Source organism: Entelurus aequoreus, linkage group LG04, assembly GCF_033978785.1.
Source record: "Entelurus aequoreus isolate RoL-2023_Sb linkage group LG04, RoL_Eaeq_v1.1, whole genome shotgun sequence".
Lineage (NCBI taxonomy): Eukaryota > Metazoa > Chordata > Actinopteri > Syngnathiformes > Syngnathidae > Entelurus > Entelurus aequoreus.
In genome coordinates, this window is record NC_084734.1 from 64338449 (window position 1) to 64359469 (window position 21021).

The 21021-nt window shown below is 41.7% G+C and overlaps 1 protein-coding gene across 2 annotated transcripts in view; it reads left to right on the top strand.

Annotated features, from left to right (window-relative positions):
* LOC133648926 (sorting nexin-25-like) overlaps positions 1-21021 on the top strand; it is a 46710-nt gene that overhangs the window by 22037 nt on the left and 3652 nt on the right. For both annotated transcript variants that reach the window (XM_062045473.1, XM_062045474.1), the window contains 14 exons: positions 7595-7781; positions 9055-9125; positions 9545-9735; positions 13712-13843; positions 13924-14073; positions 14166-14291; positions 14406-14570; positions 15490-15621; positions 17596-17736; positions 17861-17974; positions 20355-20432; positions 20521-20604; positions 20683-20800; positions 20906-20972. In XM_062045473.1, the coding sequence (XP_061901457.1) occupies positions 7595-7781; positions 9055-9125; positions 9545-9735; positions 13712-13843; positions 13924-14073; positions 14166-14291; positions 14406-14570; positions 15490-15621; positions 17596-17736; positions 17861-17974; positions 20355-20432; positions 20521-20604; positions 20683-20800; positions 20906-20972 (1756 nt within the window). The remainder of the gene's footprint in view (positions 1-7594; positions 7782-9054; positions 9126-9544; positions 9736-13711; positions 13844-13923; positions 14074-14165; positions 14292-14405; positions 14571-15489; positions 15622-17595; positions 17737-17860; positions 17975-20354; positions 20433-20520; positions 20605-20682; positions 20801-20905; positions 20973-21021) is intronic.

Consider the following 21021-nt stretch of genomic DNA (forward strand, 5'->3'; position numbering starts at 1 on the left):
TGCATCATAATCAGTGGCGGCTGGTGAATTTTGTTTTAGGTGGGGCTGAAAGTTTGTAAACCAAACCCCTGTATGGGGGTCATCCTCCCCCAGAAGATTTATTTGCGATTTTCACATACAAATATTGAAGATCTTTGCTCCTTCTCAACTCTGTGGTAATATTATTTTCATAAAATAAAACCAATAGTATGTTAATGTTAAATCTTACTCGTGAAAAGTAATCCCCGATTCCTATTTTCAACAGTCCGCTCATTTGAGTAGGAAAACGCTGAACAACATCTTTGTTTTCTACCTGTCAACTGTCAGTTTAGGCTGCTCGCCGGCTCCTCGTCACCACTTCAAGACTTACTTAGACTTAGTTCCTCCCATTCCTGTTGGAACATTGGGCGACGAGTCCCCTCCATTTGTTCCGGTCACTGGCGACCCTTCTTGCTCCATACCAGCTGACTCCCATCTCTCTCAGGTCTTCCTTGGCTGTTTGTCTCCACGTCTTCTTTGGCCGTCCTCTCTTCCTCTTTCCCCCTTCTGGCACCCAGTCCATTGCCACACTTGCCGGTCTCTCTTTTGGCAGTCGGAGTACGTGTCCAGCCATTCTCCTTCTCATATCAGAGACTATATCAGACAATGGTGCTACCCCTGCCCTTCTCATCACCTCTTCATTGGTGATGTGGTCTCTCCATGAGATCCTCAAGATGTATCTGAGGCACCGTCGGTGGAAGACATCCAGCTTGTTTGTAATGGTTGATGTCTTCATCCATGTCTCACAGGCATAGGTCACTGTAGGGATGACCACTGACATATAGAGGCGCAGCTTGGTGGACGTACTGATAGATTTTGATGACCAGATATTCCGGAGGCGTTGGAAGACTCCTGCAGCTTTTCCGATTCTGGTCTGTACATCCTTTTCTGCATCTCCAGTGTTTGAGATGTTGCTTCCAAGATACGTGAAGTTCTCAACGTACTCTATGCCTTGTTCGCCTACGGTGAGCAGTGGAACGTTTTGGTCTTGTGCAACGGTCATGGCCTTGGTCTTCTCTTGGCTTATACATAGGCCGACTTTTTCCCCTTGCTCATGCAGATTGTTAGTCAATTTTTGGAGTGCAGCGTAGGAATGGCTAAGCAGAGCCAAGTCGTCCGCAAAGTCCAGATCTGCCAGTCTGCCCCCTCCCCACTTAATGCCGAGGTTTGCTCCGACGACAGACTTCCTCATGACATAGTCTATGACAATGATGAACAGTAAGGGAGACAAGATGCAACCTTGTCTTACCCCGGTCACAATGTCAAAGTCGTCGGTTGTCCTGTTGGTGGTTTTCACTCGACAGGTGGAGTTATGGTACAGGGCTCTGAAGATGTTGACGTACTTTGATGGTATACTGTATAGCTGGAGGATCTGCCACAGTCATTCCCAGTGGATACTGTCGAAGGCTTTCTTGAAATCGATGTAATTGATGATGAGGGGTGTCTGGAGTTCTTGGCACTGTTCTATGATGTTGCGAAGAGTGAAAATATGTTCCGCGCAGGACCTTCCCTTTCGGAAGCCGGCTTGCTCTTCCCTTAAGATGTTATCTACCTCGTCTTTTAGGCGTTGGAGCAGCACACTACAGAAAACCTTGCCTGGGATCGACAGCAGTGCACCACTTCAAGATGGCGGCCAAATTGCTCGCGTCACAGCAGCCAATGCTGCGTCTACTTATAAGATGTCTATGGTTATAACGTCATTGCAAACACGGCAATCTGATGCGTCCACTGCAGTTGGCTACCTTATTCATACTTTTTGTCAAGTGATTTTTTTTAAGCAGGGTTGCATGAGGTACCTACACTTAATGTTACGTTAGTCAATGTATCACACACAGTAACGTAACGTTAGACGGCGGTCAGCAGCACCGCATATTTTAGCCACTTATAAAATGACAAACATAGTCAAATAAAGGTCAGTTAAAATGTATACTATATTAACAATATGTGTACATATTGCATAGGGGCCTGACATCTAAAAAGTACAACTCTGTTCATTGTTATGTTCATGTATTTATGTTTTTCATGTGTACGCACACATCAACACACGTACAGTATGAGATGAGATCAATGACATAAGGTAAGAACAGAATAGAAACTGCTGTGGAACTAGTTACAATGCAATATGCCATGGAAATACAATGTTAACACTTTTGTACAAATAAGTACAGTTGCACTTGTTTTTTCAAATGTGTTTATTCTGTAAAGGAATTAGTTAAATGTTTAAAATGGTTTAAACTATTAAAATTACTGGTTAATAGTGCTATTATGAATTGCAATGTCAGCACTTTTTTTCCCTGCAATTTCAAATGCACTTGTTTTAATAAATAAATACAGCGTTTTAAATGCATACACAATCTGTGTAAAAATATTAATCTGTGGTTAAAAGGACTTGAAAGGACTCGAAACTCAAAATGCAGGACTTGGGACTTGACTTGAGACTTTCCAGTCTTGACTTTGGACTTGACTCGGGACTTGCCTGTCTTGACTCGGGACTTGACTCGAGACTTGAGGGCAAAGATTTGAGACTTACTTGTGACTTGCAAAGCAATGACTTGGTCCCACCTCTGCTAAATAGACCTTACCAGGAAGGCTGAAGGGTGTAATCCCACAATAGTTGGAAAACATCCTCCTGTTCCCCTTCTTCAAGAGAGGAACCAACGCCCCTAAATATCGCAATAAGAAACTGGTAATGGAAACACCCATATTTCAAACACCCAAATATCGCTAAAACGTTTTTGCGCTCTCATGAGGTAGTGTTTGAGACATTTTGATATTTAGAGGTCACTTAAGACCGAACCGGCGGGGCGCCAATGCAGGACAACTCGGGCAGACGGGTCATCTTGGCCTCACTTCAGATTGGTTGGTCGGGAGGAAGACGTCTCACGGGTCCCTTCCCAGGAATAGAGGCTGACCCGCAGGCTCGGTGAGACCCACATGTCCGAAAGATGTCAAGAGGGCCGAAAGGACGTTGCCTTTGAGCGATCACCCGCTGCCTTTGTCTACTACTGACATCACGTCAACAGTGGTGACTGCAATATCTTCCTCAAAGTGGAGTCTCGCAGGATGAGATTTTCGAAAAATTACGGCTCATGACGCAAAACACCCTTTAATGGAAACACCTACAAGTACGTTGTCAAAATGTTTGAAATATCGCTTTTATTTTGCGAAAAATTGCACTGGAAATGCAGCCACAGTCTAGCCCAGGGGTGGGCAATTAATTCTTACCGGGGGCCGCATGAGCAACCCGAGCACTGCTGGAGGGCCACACCGACAATATTTCAATTAAATTTTGCTCAAATTATTTTTGATATACCGTAAGATAAATAATAATAATAATAATATTTTTATTTAACCTAACTTATCTTTATACAAAAGCAAATGGCTTTTGATGGTTTTATTTTTAACACTTTCTTACAAAACACTTCCTGATGTATAATACAATGCAAAAATGTCAATTTCTGTCACTTTATCCTGCATCCTCTTTGTTGTGAACGTAGCACGCCTGTAAGGTGATTGGCGAAGAAGGAGGAAGCGTTGCTGTTGCGGAAATGAGAAGTGAGGATAGACGTGCGTGTGGAAAGAACGAGATAAGTTGAGCTGTGTTAGTATAGGTTGCTCAATAACAGTTTAAAAAGAATGTCAGACTCTGTGTGCACTTGGTGTCAGAAGTGGGATGAAATGCCTCCCAGTTCGCCTTGCCATCAAACCTGGGAGTCTTCATTGAGGGCGGAATTCCCCCATGCCAAGCAGCGTGCGCTGCACCTGTAGACGCTGCCTCTCTCCTTCCTCCCTTTCTCTCCCTCTTTGCGACGAGCTTCTCATGTCCGGGATACACACAGACATCTGCAGTGCTGCCGGCACCATAAGTCCCCACTCAATGTCCTTTCCCTCCCGTTCCATCTTGACAAAGTCGCCAGGAAACATCGTGGCACGTACCTCCCGATGACGTAGCAGGCTGAGCACACAAGCAGCGCAGTATACGCACACAAGCAGCGCAGAATGCGCACACAATTAAGCAGCGGCAGTATGCACAAAGTTTTACTTATGATACCAAATGTAGCGTCCAGAAAAAGTGCACACCAAGTCTGACACTCTTTTTAAACTTTTATTGAGCAACCTATACTAACACAGCTCAACTTATCTCGTCCCTTCCACACGCACGTCCATCCTCACTCCTCATTTACGCAACTCAAAAACACAACATCAACTTCAGCAGGTCGTTACACTATATTCTTTAAACACAGCAACCTGTGCAGTCCATGTCTTGTCGAAAACACGCCATTCGTCATCAACTTTTCTTTTTTTAGCGTCTCGGGGATAACCGGGCATCACTTGTCGCTGTGCACCTTCACTCACATGGACATACGCCCATAAATAACACTTTTCAAAATAAAAGCAGCACAGTTGTATTGCACGCACGACATAGATGTTTTTTAAAATTTATTTTGTCATTTGTGATTGCCGCTGCACGCACAAGCATACGTCCACACGGAAGTAATACAAATAACGCTTTTCAAAACAAAAGCAGCACCGTTGTATTGCACACTCGAAATAGATACTTTTTAAAATGTATTTTGTAATTTATGATTGGCCTCACGCGGGCCGGACAGGGACGTACAAAGGGCCGGATGCGGCCCGCGGGCCGCAGAATGCCCAGATCTGGTCTAGCCCTTCAACTATGCTTATGTATGATGTGGGGACGCTTTCAGCCCACTGAAGCAGCGCCACAGCACTATCTCCCTCTGACATCACCTCATTCTGCTGTATTTAGCTACCTTGTGCTGTAAAAAAGAGGAGAAAAGATTAACAAACAAATGTTTTAACAAACAATTGGAAAATTTGCTTGGTGACAAATGCTGAATTGCGTAAAATGCAGGATATACTGTACTTATAATCTTTATCCATTTTTTGCAAATATTTCCGATGTTTACTATCAGGGATGTGAATCTTACAACAACTCATGATTCAATTTGATTTTGATACTATGTTTGTTGGTTTGGTGCAGAATCGATTCTCACTTCAAACCGATTCTCACAATGTGTTATCAAAACAGGTTACCGGTTATAAAATCTCCTTTTGGCTGGTGATGTACGATGTACACGCACAGCGAGTAAGCTTAAAGCTGGCCTTAAAAACATGTTCTTAAAAGTAAAGTCTTGAAAATGTAGAATTCACTCAGAATTGCAACAAATACAAATTGTGATTTGAATGTGAATCAAATATTTTTGGGCAACACCCCTATTTACTATGCACCATTGTGAATCCATCTACTAGATAGATAAGATAATTAAAAAAATGTTAGTCCTATTGTAGCACAATTTCCTTCAAAACTGTTTACATGTTTTTGAATTATGCTTTTTGTTCTCCCCGTGACTGCGTGGGTTCCCAACGGGTACTCCGGCTTCCTCCCACCGCCAAAAACATGCACCTGGGGATAGATTTGATTTTGATTTGATTTTTATTAAGGATCCCCATTAGCTGGTTGCCTCAACAACCCACTAGTCTTCCTGGGGTCCACAGTTCAATACAATTACAAGTAAAAGCATATAATTATAACCTACACAATGCAGAAAAAAATAAAAGCATCAATAAAAAACAAGCAAACAATTTACAGTCACAGAATAATAATTGCCATATAAATATAACTACACAATATAAAACCAAACAAATCATCAATGAGCAAACTAATTTAAAAACTCAGATGAAATATTACTCTCTTTTTAAAAACCTGTTTACTTTCAATGCTGGTGAGAATTCGAGGCAGGTTATTCCAGAGCGATAAAGATCTATAAATAAAAGATTTCCGCAAAGCATTCTTCCTGGGACGAGGGAGTACAAAATGCCCCTCACTGGATGCCCTGGTATTGTGATTATGTATAGTGCTACTGTGAACTATTTGGGCCATGAGAAAAGCAGGAGTTTTACTACCGGTTACTGATTTGAACAATATAAGAGTAATAGCCAACAACCTGTTCTGCACTGTTAGCCAGGTAAGAGAAGCATGCATTTGGTTCACATTGGTTCTTAGTGAACAACCAAGAACCAGCCTTGCTGCCCTATTCTGGACAATCTGGAGCTTACTGATCTCACCACTTGCAGCAGACGCCCAGACTGTAGAACAATAGTCAATATGACACAAGACTAAACTCTTAACAATTTGACAAAGAAGAGGTGGATCAGCAAAACCAGCACATTTCCTGGAAATACCAACAGCCCTTCCCATCTTTGTAACTATATCACTGATATGATTTGACCAGGATAGAGTGCAGTCCAGCATCACTCCAAGGAGCTTGGCACTTCTGACCTGTTGAACTGTTGAAATACCTAGCCTCAAATCCAACTTTGGGTCACAAGATAACCCTCGCCTAGTCCCCAATATAATACTTTTTGTTTTTGAGGTGTTAAGGACAAGTCTGTTACATACTGTCCAGTCATGCACAGCTTTTAGTTCCTCACTCAATACTACATTAAGTACACTGCATGATGGTGCAGCATGATATAAGGTTGCATCATCAGCATAAAGAACCAATCTTGCACGCCCGGTAGCCCAAGGTAAATCATTGGTGAATATAGAAAAAAGTAAAGGTCCTAGGCAACTTCCCTGTGGAACACCACAATCCAAACTTCTGCTATTAGACAAGCTGCCATTAAGATACACCTGTTGTGATCTTGAGGACAAATAACTCTGTATCCACATTAAACTTGAAGTATTAAAACCATAACATTTAAGTTTCTCAATTAAAAGAGAGTGGTCAATCACGTCAAATGCAGCACTAAAATCTAACAGCACAGCTCCAACCAACATAGAATTATCTATAGCATTAAGCCAATCGTCCGTCATTTGTATAAGAGCCGTGGACGTAGAGTGGCCCGTTCTATATGCATGTTGAGAATCAGTTGCTAGCCCATTTGATTGAAAGTAAGCTTGAATTTGTGCATACACACATTTCTCCAGTATTTTACATAACCCAGGTAGGATGCTTATTGGTCTAGAATTGCCCTCATTGAAAGCCAATTTGGTATCCTTACGTAGAGGAGTAACCTTAGCCACCTTCCATATCTTTGGACACAGGCCCACTTGTAAACATTTATTAAAAATATGACAAACAGGCACTGATATGATACCAGCAGTCATTTTCAGTAATTTACTATCCAGGTTGTCTACACCAGCTACTTTGTTGTCCGGAAGATAGTGTAGTAACCTCTCAACCTCACTGACTTCAGGTTGATTGGCAATACTAAATTGGCCCTAGTGTGTGAATTTGAGTGTCAATGTTGTCTGTCTATCTGTGTTGGCCCTGTGATGAGGTGGCGACTTGTCCAGGGTGTACCCCCGCGACCCCAAAAGGGAGAAGCAGTAGAAAATGGATGGATAATTTATATTTGAATGCGGGTACCACTGTCTTCCTTGGGTGCGTAAACAACTGTTGCAAACACAAAATGTATTGTCTCATGTTTATGTTTGTATTACATGGTTTGTATTAGCGATATGTATGAACACATGTGTATTCCAATGTCCACTGACTGTAGAACAGAATAATTGCTTTATGTCATTTGTGTTGCATATGCATTGCAGTGTTGAAGCCTTTGGTGGAAGTGCTCAGCGACCCTGACTCCATTAACAGGATGCTGTTGGCTCAACTGGAGCAGCGGGAGCATCAGACTGAGCAGCAGAAGAAAGCATACACCTACGCTGCCTCTTATGAAGACTTTATCAAGCTGATATCAACCTCCACAGATGTCCTTTTCCTCAAACAACTCAGGTATGACATTGAAAACATGCACATGTAGCGTCCCGGAAGAGTTAGTGCTGCAAAGGGTTCTGGGTATTCGTTCTGTTGTGTTTATGTTGTGTTACAGTGCGGATGTTCTCCCGAAATGTGTTTGTCATTCTTGTTTGGTGTGGATTCACAGTGTGGCGTATATTTGTAACAGTGTTAAAGTTGTTTATACGGCTACCCTCAGCGTAACCTGTATCGCTGTTGATAAAGTATGCGTTGTATTCACGTGTGTGTGCGTACAGATGCCGCACATATCTTGTGACTGGTCCGGCACGTTGTTAGAATGGATGAAAAGCGGACGTGACGACAGCTCGTAGAGGACGTTAAAGGCAGTACCTTTAAGGCACGCCCCCAAGACTGTGGGGGTGGACTACGAGATATAATGACTGATGAACACCTTCGTTCGATAATAAAGGTTGCCTCAGCTCAAAGCCTGAGCCCCGACATTAATGAACTATCATCCAAGAAAAGATGCCAGGTATCTGGCTTGGGCACATCAGATTAGATCAGTGTGTTGCAAACTGAGCAGTTTAAAGTCCTGAACTGTTGGTTTATTCATTGTTATTTTATTTTCAAATTTATTAGCCTGTGGAAAAAGTTAATGTTGATATTTACCTCAGAAGGCTCCAGATAGAAAAGAGGCATTCAATTTTTATTTAAATTGTATTTGATATGCCATTGATATTTTTAAATTATTATTATTATTATTATTATTTGAAACTCGATTTTGCATGTCACTATAAGGTTACATAAGCCTTGCTTGTTCAATACTAAATGCAAAACTTGTTTGGGTCCCTATTAAAAGGTTAATTTGTTCAACTTTGGCCCGCAGCTTTGTTCTGTTTTAAATTTTGGCCCACTCTGTATTTGAGTTCGACACCCCTGTTCTATGGCATAGCACGGCTAAACAGGTTGCGTCCGTCTGAGATGTGCCGTGTACACAAGCTTGTTTAGCAAACAGTGTTAACGACACATCTTTTTGCTGCTGTGGGGGTTACCATGGGAGCAGACAGTGCCTCTATGGCAGTACGAGCCACTTTGATGCAGAACCGATGTCCTACTGCTATGTCTCATTAGTGTGGCTATTTACTTGGTTTGGACATGTTGCAGATACATCAATAGTTTCTTTGCAATGCTGTGTTTTTTAAATGCGTAACAAATATGCTTGTTATACTACTTTTACATTATGACATAATACTTTATTTATTGCTACTTTTAGAGACAAACCTTTCCACATGTCTTTTCCTCCCTGTAGGTATCAAATAGTGGTAGAGATTATTCATGCCACCACCATCAGCAACCTGCCTCAGCTCAAGAAACAGAAAGGTACCTTAACATAATTTTATTTTTTTCATTAATTTCACATCCTTTTTCCAGAGTAATCAAACTTTTGGGCTTTCTCTTTGTTGGTTTGTTCTTTTACTGTCTCAGCTTTACAAAATGATTTGCTAACTTAGTTAAACTCTGTTTTATTTATATGACTGACAACATTTAAGTTGTACTTTATTTACAAAGCAGATTTCCACTCAAAAAGTGCAGCCATTCTCTCAATGCTAAGTTACCTGTTGGAGCCCCCTGGTCCAAATAATATAGGATAACAAGAGTCTATTTTACAGTACTTTATCAAAGTTCCAATAAGCAATATGTTGTGAACCTGGCTTTCCCTTCTGAATGCAAAGGAGCAGTGACTCAATGCTTTCACACCAAGAAATTGTGTTATCTGGTTCTCTCCATCTCTCTCTCAGAGCGAAAAGGCAAAGAATCGGCAGCCATGAAGGCAGACCTGCTAAGAGCCCGAGATATGAAACGATATATCAATCAGCTGACTGTTGCTAAGAAACAATGTGAGAAACGGATCCGTCTGCTCGGTGGACCAAATTATGAGAACAATGAAGGTGGAGGAACTGATGACAGTGATGATCCTCAAAGACAGAGGGTACTCTTTTGACATACTCTAATTGTTGGCTGAAAATGACTTATTCTAAAATAACTAGTGGTACCTCGGTTTTCTGTAGTGATCTCTTCTAAAGGTTCTGTCAGAAAGCCAAGCAATTTTTCCCATCAAAAATAATATAAATCCAATCAATTTGTTCCAAACACCCAAAAACATTACCACAAAATACATTTTATACAGAAGAATTATAGTTTTATGTTCACAATGTGAAATACATACAGATGACAAATGAAATGGATAAAAATTACTTTTACTCTTTATTGAAAATTTGTTGCTGAACACAATGAGTGGAGAGGGAAGTTGAGAGCCATGTGGTCGCTGTTTCACTCTATTACGTTACAAATTAATTGAGAGGGCGTTAACTACCTCTACACTCTCTGTAGCACCTAAAGTACCACCCCACCTCGGTGGTGTTTCAAAGGCTCACATCCGTGCGTGCTAATGACATCACCACCGAAGGCCTGGTAACTTTGACCTTTGACCTTAGGAGCGGGTGCAGACAACCTGTGGCTCAGGTGGATGCCAAAACCTGGGTGACTGTGTTGCTTCTTCCGCTGGACGTCCCTTTTCCCACACTTACCCCGCCCCTTTTAAGTTGACTGACATGTGTACCCTTCTGTTGACAATGCCACCCGACTTCTTCCCTTTGTGGCCCAAAAGCTGAATTACACGCGTTTTCAAATTACAGGACCCTCTCCGTCCCCCAACAAATTGGGTGACATCAACCGTTACTGGTGCACCACACTGATAGATGGCTCTAGGATAGGCCCTTAGGCACGAGCTGACTTATTCTGGTGTTGTGGGAAGCACAGATTGTACATTAGAATCCCGACGTCAGCCGTTGGGCTTTGTGCTATGGTTAGACTGGTGACCCCACTCACCAAATTAACACCCCTTGGAACTCCTGTTTCAGCGGCCTCTCTAACTCCCCGCCGCCGTTGAGACTAATCAACCTGACTCGTGACGCCGTTGAGGGACTTGCTGAACAACTTGCCCCGACCTCCCTCAGGGCCGTTCTGATCCGCATAGCCCTTGACCGCATCCTAGCCAAGGAAAAAGGAGTGTGTGCAATGTTTTTTGACCAATGTTGTACCTTCATTCCTAACAACACTACCCCCGATGGCTCAGTTCAGAGGGCCTTAAAGGGCCTCCAGGCCCTGTCTAAGGAACTCTCTCTCTGACCCCTTCAAAGATTGGCTTCTAAGCACATTAGGCAGGTGGACTGACCTAATTAAGTCTGTCTTGGTCTCCATTCTGAGCTTTTTTGGCCATCATAGCCTCATGCGGTTGCTTTATCGCCCCTTAGGCTAAGTGTCACTAAAGGGGGTCTAGCAAAGTGGTAACTTTAAGACTTTCGAGAATTGTTGGTTTACTTCCCTGACCATGACGACATTGACGTGGACTCCTTCCATCTATCTCCCATGTAAATAAGCTGTTGTTTTATTGCTAGCTTGCTTAAAGAAAAAAAACAGCACCTACTTTAATGTGGGGCGTGCTTTATACGTTTTGTACAAGTAATAAAGATCTTATTAGAAGATCTTAAAGGGGGACTTGTTGGAAGCATATCCATATTTAAGTGTTACTTCTTTCTAAACTCCTATAGTCATATAAAGAATAGCTAGTATTCTTCCTTCTTTTGAGTCTCATAGTAAGGTGTTGGCCTTCTAGATTGGAATGTGTCAGAGTAGAGATAACTCGGACTAGTCTAAACAAAGAGAGTGGGGGCGAGGGACAGACGGAAGATCACGGGACTTCCGGGGGGTTTGAGCTAGACCGAGCTAGACCGATCTGGACCGGGCTAGGGAACGCTTGGGTGCTGGGTTGGTCTCAGGTTTGTCCTCTAAGCTTTGAGAATAAACTACAAAATACCAACTATTGCCTGGAGATTGAATATAAACATCAGCGTATTGCCATAAAAAGAATCTGGGAGAGACTAGCAATTTGAATTCCCCATTGGAGGAATGCTGGTCGACGCAACAAGGCCTACTGAAATGATTTTTTTTTTATTTAAACGGGGATAGCAGATCTATTCTATGTGTCATACTTGATCATTTCGCGATATTGCCATATTTTTGCTGAAAGGATTTAGTAGAGAACGACGACGATAAAGATCGCAACTTTTGGTATCTGACAAAAAAAAAGCCTTGCCCCTACCGGAAGTAGCGTGACGTAGTCAGTTGAACATTTCCGCAAAGTTCCCTATTGTTTACAGTGATGGCGGCCAGAAGTGAGAGCGATTCGGACCGAGAAAGCGACAATTTCCACATTAATTTGAGCGAGGATGAAAGATTTGTGGATGAGGAAAGTGCAAGTGAAGGACTAGTGGGGAGTGGAAGCGATTCAGATAGGAATATGCTATGAGAGGCGGGTGGGACCTGATATTCAGCTGGGAATGACTACAACAGTAAATAAACACAAGACAACAATTAGCCACAACACAACCAGGCTTATATTTAATATGCCACAAATTAATCCCGCATAACAAACACCTAGGTGTTTGTTATGCTAGCTCCTAGCTCCCGTCCATATAACCCGCCAATACAATTCAAACACCTGCACAACACACACAATCACCCAGCCCAAAGGACCGTTCACCTAACCCAAGGTTCATAAAGCTTATATATTTACCCAAAGTTACGTACGTGACACGCACGTACGGGCAAGCGATCAATGTTTGGAAGCGCTGCTGCGTACTCACGGTAGCACGTCTGTGTATCCAAATCAAAGTAATCCTGGTAAGAGTCTGTGTTGTCCCAGTTATCTACAGGCGTCTGTGTATCGAAGTCAAAGTCCTCCTGGTAAGAGTCTCTGTTGTCCGAGTTCTTCGATCTTGACTGCATCTTTTGGGAATGTAAGCATAGAAACACCGGCTGTGTTGTGTTGCTGACTTCCCTCGCAAAATACTCCGCTTCGCACCGACAACTTTCTTCTTTGCTTGCTCAGCTTCTTTCTCCATAATGCAATGAACAAATTGCAACAGATTCACCAACACAGATGTCCAGAATACTGTGGAATTATGAAATGAAAACAGAGCTATTTTGTATTGGCTTCAATGGGCTACCGATACTCCTGTTTCACTGGCTACGTCACGCGCATACATCATCATCCAAAGGCGTTTCCAACCGGAAGTTTAGCGGGAAATTTAAACCCGGCCGTATTGGCATGTGTTGCAATGTTAAGATGTCATCATTGATATATAAACTATCAGACTGCGTGGTCGGTAGTAGTGGGTTTCAGTAGGCCTTTAAAGATTAGCAGGTTAGAGCGGTTTACTTGTTTGCTTGAATTGTATTGTAAATCTCAGCAGCAAGTACAATCATTACACACACTAGCCAGGCTCACTCTCTGTATTGTGACTTTCTTAAAACTCACTAGAAACTTTTACATTACAACCCTTTGTCGTTCTTTCTTGAATTAAATTGTGTTTATCACCTTTTTTTATTAAAGTGCTGGCACTGGTGTTGTATTTAAAAATGCACGAACAATGACTGTGTGCCCACACAACTTAATTGACGTCACACACATCCCCAAGACAGCCCTTTACAACACATGTCACACTGTAGTGATGCCACAATCCCACAGCAGTGTGCTACGACTCCCAACTTTCTTTCGTGGTTTATGTTGCCGCCCTACTCAATAAAAGGTACAGGGACTGAGTCACCACCGACACGATGGATTCTGTTTTTGGGCCCTCAATTCCACAGAATAATACACTGGCAGACGGGCTAGTTTGTTGGGCTCAAACCGGGGTAAATCTTTGGCGAAAATATAAATCAAAATTCAGATCATATGAAAAGTGGGGTGTACAAAAACCAGGGTACCACTGCATATAGAAAATAATGCCTAATATTGATCAATAAGTTTCTTTCACACTGCTGCCGACAGCCTTCTTTATTATGATAATTCTGGCTATGCTTAAGATGCAGTCTGTATCTTTATCTTTTCTCCTTGCTTCCAGATTCTCCTGTTTGATGACATCATGTGCAATCCAGGTTACAGGGAACATTTCAGAGATTACATGGAAAGAGTAGATAAGAGATCACTGATAAGCTTCTGGGAATTGGTAGAAACCCTGAAAACTGCCAACAAGGTCACCCATGTTCTAACTCAATGAAATGTTGACTACAGTATAATGCATGTGGGTTTGTGTTATTTATTCTTGTTTAATAGAATGAGGTGCCCCAGATCGTCGGGGAAATCTACCAGAAGTTTTTTGTGGAGAGCAGAGAAATTCCAGTGGAGAAGATTTTGCTTAAGGAGATCCAACAAAGTTTGGTGGGGAACAGAGGAACTCAAGTCTTTGTGAGACTACAGGAACAGGTCACTGTCTCTGTCAGCCCACATAAAAAATGTCGCCTGAATTGTAGTCACTCTCAAGATGTTGTAAAATGTCCCTACTTGTCATTTTCTAGGTGGCTGAGACAATGAGAGAGAGTTACTACCCCTCTTTCTTGGTTTCTGATCTGTATGAGAGGCTGATCAGACGAGACGAGCAGCATAGCCAATCACAGTGTAGCACTGAAGAAAAAGAAGAAGGGGTCAGATACAGTCAAACCTTTATAACATGCGTGCACAATATCTGTTTAAGCATTGTTGTTTAGATAATTCTTATTTTGTATATATCATAGAAATGTGTAATTGTTTTCTTGCAGTGTCAGGGCTTAGATGCTGTAGAGAAGGTGTGCGATGAGGGCAGTAAAGGAATCAACGAACAGGCAAGCTATGCCGCCACTAAACTCCGCCAGCTCTATGACAAATTGGAGTACAAGAGACAGGCCCTGGGCTCTATTCAGAATGCCCCCAAACCAGATAAAAGGGTAAGGAAACGAAGACATATAATCTCTTATACTGCACTCTCTGAGGTTGTTGCTCAAATTTGACAGAACCGAAAAGTACAAATTCTATAAAAGGATTTTGTATCCGAGTGAATTTGTAACTGCATATTTTTAGAATTTCAATCATGTTTAAAGGGGACCTTTGATGATTTTAATCTACATTTTAAAACACTTCTGTGTTGTCCAGATAATATTTATTGGATATGCTTTGTTAAGAATTCTGGGTATATTTTGCCCCACGGTCACTGATATAACCTGTTTTTTGAGTCTGTCAGCAAGATGTTGGATTTGAAGGTGTTCCCTCTCCAAAGGTATCATTTGAAAATGTACACTGTTTAAATTATATCTTGAAGTTGTCACTGCTTTTTTTCCAGACATGGTCAAAAATAAACTTCATAAACATTATATACAGTAGATTCACCTGGTCACAACTTTAGGTGAACTTACATGCTCGCCAATTGCTTCAGAGCTGCATAAAAAAGCTGCTTTTAAGAGCATTAATGTCACTGCATGTCGCACGTCAGTAGTGTTATGCTCATGCCAAGATTAGATGAAAATAATACTTTATATTACCTTCTTTTGCTTCCCAAAACCTGAAGCAGAGGAGGAGCAGCTCCTTCTCATCTGTCTGAGAGTTTGACTTAATGTCCAAATAATTATCTCCACCTTGCTGTGATGTCATAATGTAGCCAAACTGCAAAACACTCGCAAACAGACGCATCCACAACTGCATGCAAACTCACACCAATGATTTAACGCGTTGGCATCGTGTAACACAAGAATCTAACATTGTAACAATATTTGTAAGTTAGACAAGATGACATTCAGCCTAGGTCCCCTTTAATGATTATTAATTAATAATTGGTCATAAGGTTCCCTGCTGTTGTCTTTGTGTTTATAGATTGTGAGCAAACTAAAGGAAGAAATAGGAACCATGGAAAGAGAACATCGTGAACTCCAGCAACATATTATCAGGACTGACTGGTGGTGTGAAAACCTGGGCCACTGGAGGGCTACCATTACTACAGCTGAAGTAATATTTATTTGATGTCATTTATTTATTGTGTAAATTATAATACATAATCCTCCTTTGTCCTATAAATTCTAATGGTGTCGCATATTACATGTTTGATAGGGAAAAAACATTTGCTAGACACATTCCGAATTTGGCACATGGTGTAAATCGTAAATAAAAACAGAATACAATGATTTGCAAATCCTTTTCAACCTATATTCAATTGAATAGACTGCAAAGACAAGATACTTAACGTTCGAACTGGAAAACGTTGTTATTTTTTGCAAATATCAGCTCATTTGGTATTTGCTGCCTGCATCATGTTTTAAAAAAGCTGGCACAAGAGCTATTGCAAGGAATTTAGGGATTTCACCATCTACGGTCCGTAATATCATTAAAAGGTTCAGAGAATCTGGAGAAATCACTGCAAGGCCGAAAACCAACATTGAATGCCTGTGACCTTCGATCCCTCAGGCGGTACTGCATCATAAACCGACATCCGTGTGTAAAGGATATCACCACATGGGCTCAGGAACACTTCAGAAAACCGCTGTCAGTAACTACAGTTTGTCACTACATTTGTAAGTGCAAGTTAAAACTCTACTATGCAAAGCGAAAGCCATTTATCAACAACACCCACAAACGCAGCCGGCTTCACTGGGCCCGAGCTCATCTAAGATGGACTGATGCAAAGTGGAAAAGTGTTCTGTGGTCTGACAAGTCCACATTTCAAATTGTTTTTGGAAACAGTGGACGTCGTGTCCTCCAGAACAAAGAGGAAAAGAACCATCCGGATTGTTATAGGTGCAAAGTTCAAAGCCAGCATCTGGGATGGTATGGGGGTGAATTAGTGCCCAAGGCATGGATAACTTACACAGCTGTGAAGGCACCATTAATGCTGAAAGGTACATACAGGTTTTGGAGCAACATATGTTGCCATCCTAGCAACGTTATCATGGACGCCCCTGCTTATTAGCAAGACATTGCCAAGCCACGTGTTACAACAGCGTGGCTTCATAGTAAAAGAGTGCGGGTACTAAACTGGCCTGCCTGTAGTCCAGACCTGTCTCCCATTGAAAATGTGTGGCGCTATATGAAGCCGAAAATACCACAACAGACTGTTGAACAACTTAAGCTGTACATAAAGCAAGAATGGGAAAGAATTCCACCTGAAAAGCTTCAAAAATTGGTCTCCTCAGTTCCCAAAAGTTTACTGAGTGTTGTTAAAAGGAAATGCCACGTAACACAGTGGTAAAATTGTCCCTGTGCCAACTTTTTTGCAATGTGTTGCTGCCATTAAATTCTAACTTAATGATTATTTCCCCAAAAAAATGTTGTTTCTCAGTTTGAACATTAAATAGCTTTTCTTTGCAGTCTATTCAATTGAATATAAGTTGAAAAGGTTTTGCAAATCATTGTTTTCGGTTTTTATTTACGAATTACACAACGTGCCAACTTCACTGGTTTTGGGTTTTGTAACTATTTATTTTAATGTAATTAATATTCTATTTATGAATGCAGTTCTTATTTTCACAGTATTCATATTTATCCTATCCATCCACTTATTAGGGTTACTAATAAGTTGTAGCCTGATACCGGGCATGAGAAATGACAAATTATCATACCAAAAGCTTAAAATGATCATCCATACCCGATTGGATGTTGCTCAGGAACATCTGCGACAGTAAAATATTACCACAAAATGTGTATAGTGATGCAGTTTTACCTTATAAACATACAGCACTGTTAAAAAAAGTGGCACCTGGCAGTACTGTGTCCCCAAATAGCTTTAAAGAGTCACGTGAGACAATGTGCAACATGTATCCTGTTTGTGTTTGCTTATATCCATGTATTGAAGGGCTCAAAATGTTCCTACATTACGGTATTTCTTTAAATTATGGGATTGTTGGATATGTGGCCAATAGTTTATTTGTAGCAAAAATTGTTTACATGGTAATTGTTTCCAACTTAAAGTGTGTATATTTGTTTCAGGCTGCAGAGGAAGGTGGGGAGACCGTAGCGTGTTACATTGTGTGCGTGAGCCTGCTGGAGGGTGAGGAGATGGGTAACAGTCACTGGAGTGTGCAAAGGAAACTTACTGAATTCCAAATGTTACACCGCAAACTGACCGAGGTACGCAACATCACACCTGTTAATTACAGTTACTGGTTGAAAATATATTGCAAAGCGCTTCATACTTTTGGCTGTAACCTGATATAAAACATCTTGCTGACTCATTTAAATGTTTCTCTCTCAGTGTTTTCCATCTCTCAAGAAACTCCAGTTACCATCACTCAGCAAACTTCCCTTCAAATCCATTGACCAAAAGTTCTTAGACAAGAGCAAAACTCAGCTCAATATCTTTCTACAGGTAAACGAGAACACTAACTAAAATACTGCTTATGAGATACTAAAAGCAAGAATGTGGCATGACCTGTGTTTGTTTTTTGTACGTAATTGTGTTTTCTTTAATGTTGCAAGTGCAGTTTCAGTGTAATCATAAAGCAACACGTTTTAAAGATGTGTCTTTAAAGGGGACCTATATTGCTTTTCATGTTTTTGACCTATGAATGGTGTTACCAGGGTGGATACTTGTGTTGAATGACGCCCAAGTGTCAAAGTCCATGCATGTAGAAATGGGCTGTCCAAGCAGTCTGGATCGCTCTGCACGCTTTTTTTTGCAGTCTTTTCAACAACAAAAAAAAAGAGTGGTCGTATTGACGTCGATGACTGCCGAACTTATGGGCTTGCCCATGTAATAGCTCTGAGCCTGATTGGCTATTATGTTTTTTTTGTTTCTTTTAGGTCTACAATATGCCACATGCCTATAACAAAACACACCACAGTCCACAAATGGCACCTAGGCCAGATTATTGAACACCTCTTTTTTTACGTATTTATTGGGAAGACAAAGTCACAGAGAAGGAAGACTCTCCAAGATCTGTTTTTGCACCACTATTTTTAGTCAGGACTCTTGTAAGTTAAAGGCGAGGCTGCACACTCGTGAAGGTGCTTTGCACGTTTCAACACCTCGCCTTTTACAACGGCGGTAATGCACATTTTTCAGACTTGTGGAGGTGCTCAGCTGCATATATTATTTATGTCAAGATCGTTTGTGATTGTGCTTGAATTTTATTACAGAGTACATGGGTGACCGAAGAAAGACATCCCCTCTTTTGCTTTTAATACAGACCTTGGTAAATTTTGATACACTTCAGTACCAAACCGAAGGCTCCGTACCTAAAAATCTAAATACAAATATATTTACCGCTACACCCCTTGTATCTACTAAGAGAGTCTGAATAGCCGCTAAATTCTACGACACAGTTTGCGACACTGATTAGGTCTGCACAATTAATAACATTTTAGTCGTGATCACAACTTTGGCCGCTACGATTAAATGAGGGTGATCGGCAGTGATATTACCGTAATTTCCGGACTATAAGCCGCACCTGACTATAAGCCGCACCAGCTAAATTTAGGGGAAAATACAGATTGCTCCATATATAAGCCGCACCCGACTAAGCCGCAGGGTTTGATGTGTAATTACCGTAGTATATAGGGGTTCCTGCTACCACGGAGGGGATTGTCGGGACAGAGATGACTGTTTGGGAACGCAAAGCGTCCCATTTATTAACAATAAATCTTTCAATCATTCAATCAAACTTTCACATCTTTGACATGGCGAACAGCATTCGTGCAGAGTACAAATAATACAACGGTGCAAAGTAATACAAAGTGCTCGCCTGTACGTTATCAAAATAAGCAGCCTACCGGTATATGAAAAGTCAGTCTTTAATCATTGTGTCATCGTCTTCCTCCTGCGTACTAAATCCACCGAAATCCTCTTCGTCGGTGTCGGAGAAGAACAGGCCGTAAATAAGCCGCACCCTTGTATAAGCCGCAGGGACCAGAACGAGGGGAAAAAGTAGCGGCTTATAGTCCGGAAATTACGGTAACATTTAAAAAGTAGGCTCCGCTGTATATCAATTCAATCACTTTCACAACCAACAGTCAGCCAACCACCATGGGGCGACCGACAGTGGACTTGTGAGAGCGAGCAAGAGTGAGTGAGAGGGTGACTTGACAGTTGATCGCCTGTAGCTCCCGAAAATATTAGGAAAAATAAATCCATTATTACATTGGTGCCCTTCTTTCCTGTAGAGTGACCTACATTTTAACCCCAGAAAATGCCCGCATGCCTCGCTGTTCTCCAGGCACCCTCCCGCTCGTTCCCGCAAACCCGGACATGCTCCCACGCGTACAAACCAACAAATGCCACAACATATTGCACGTCAAAGCTGCGTTGGTGTGCACGTTTAAACAAATTATTGAGTTGTGGCAACAGATTAAGCATTAAAAACACTTTCCTGCTTTCCTCAACTGCCATCGTTTGCCCGCGACGTGAATCTAATAATCCAATTAGAGTTATGGTTGCTAACAGAGCGGGCTGCACGCGACCGGTGCAAAGCCCCGACGAACAGCTACAAAAGCGAGGGTGCCCAAAGTACAGACTACCGTAGCATCAACCATGCACCGAGAGGCCCCTCTTGCTACATCTTCTAGTTAGCGCCCAATCTACTTGTGGCAGTTCAGATTTATATGTGGCGGGCTGCTACACACAAATGACTGTATGGGAAATACCAAACAATCAAGAAGTACCTTGTATTCATGTGAAGACAGTTTTACATTGTATTACAGTGTATATAAATGAAGTAGCATGCAATGTATGTATGTGTCTGTCTTTGCAGCGACTGCTGACAGATGAGCGACTGTGTCAGTCAGAGGCGCTCTACGCATTCCTCAGCCCGTCCCCAGAGCACCTAAAGGTCAACAACTTTTTGTCTGGATTCATTTGGGGTCAAAATGACAGCCACAAATCAGTATATTTATGTTGCCTTGTCCTGATCTTTGAAGGTGATGTCCATTCAGAAAAAGTCATCTTTTTCTCTGGCCTCCTTCCTGGAGAAACTTCCTGGGGATTTCTTCTCTCACACTGAGGTAACCAGCTGTGCCCCAACTTTCTAGTTCCTTATCGGACACAGTGAACGTTACATGCGCTGTCATTGCTGCTGACAGGAGGAGGCAGATGACGACAGCGACCTGTCAGATTACGGTGATGAGACAGATGGGAGGAGAGATGCCCTGGCTGAACCCTGCTTCATGCTCATTGGAGAGATCTTTGAACTCAGAGGAAGTAAGTTCACCTCTCTTATCTTTGTATTCACACAGTCCATGGAACTCTTATGAATTCATACTTTTTGTTTATAAGAATTTAATTAAAATCTGTCCTTTTACTCAGTGTTTAAATGGGTGAGAAAAACTCTTATTGCACTAGTCCAGGTGACATTTGGCCGAACTATCAACAAGTGAGTACAATCACTTTTCCCAAGTGATGTATGAAAAATCAATAACTAG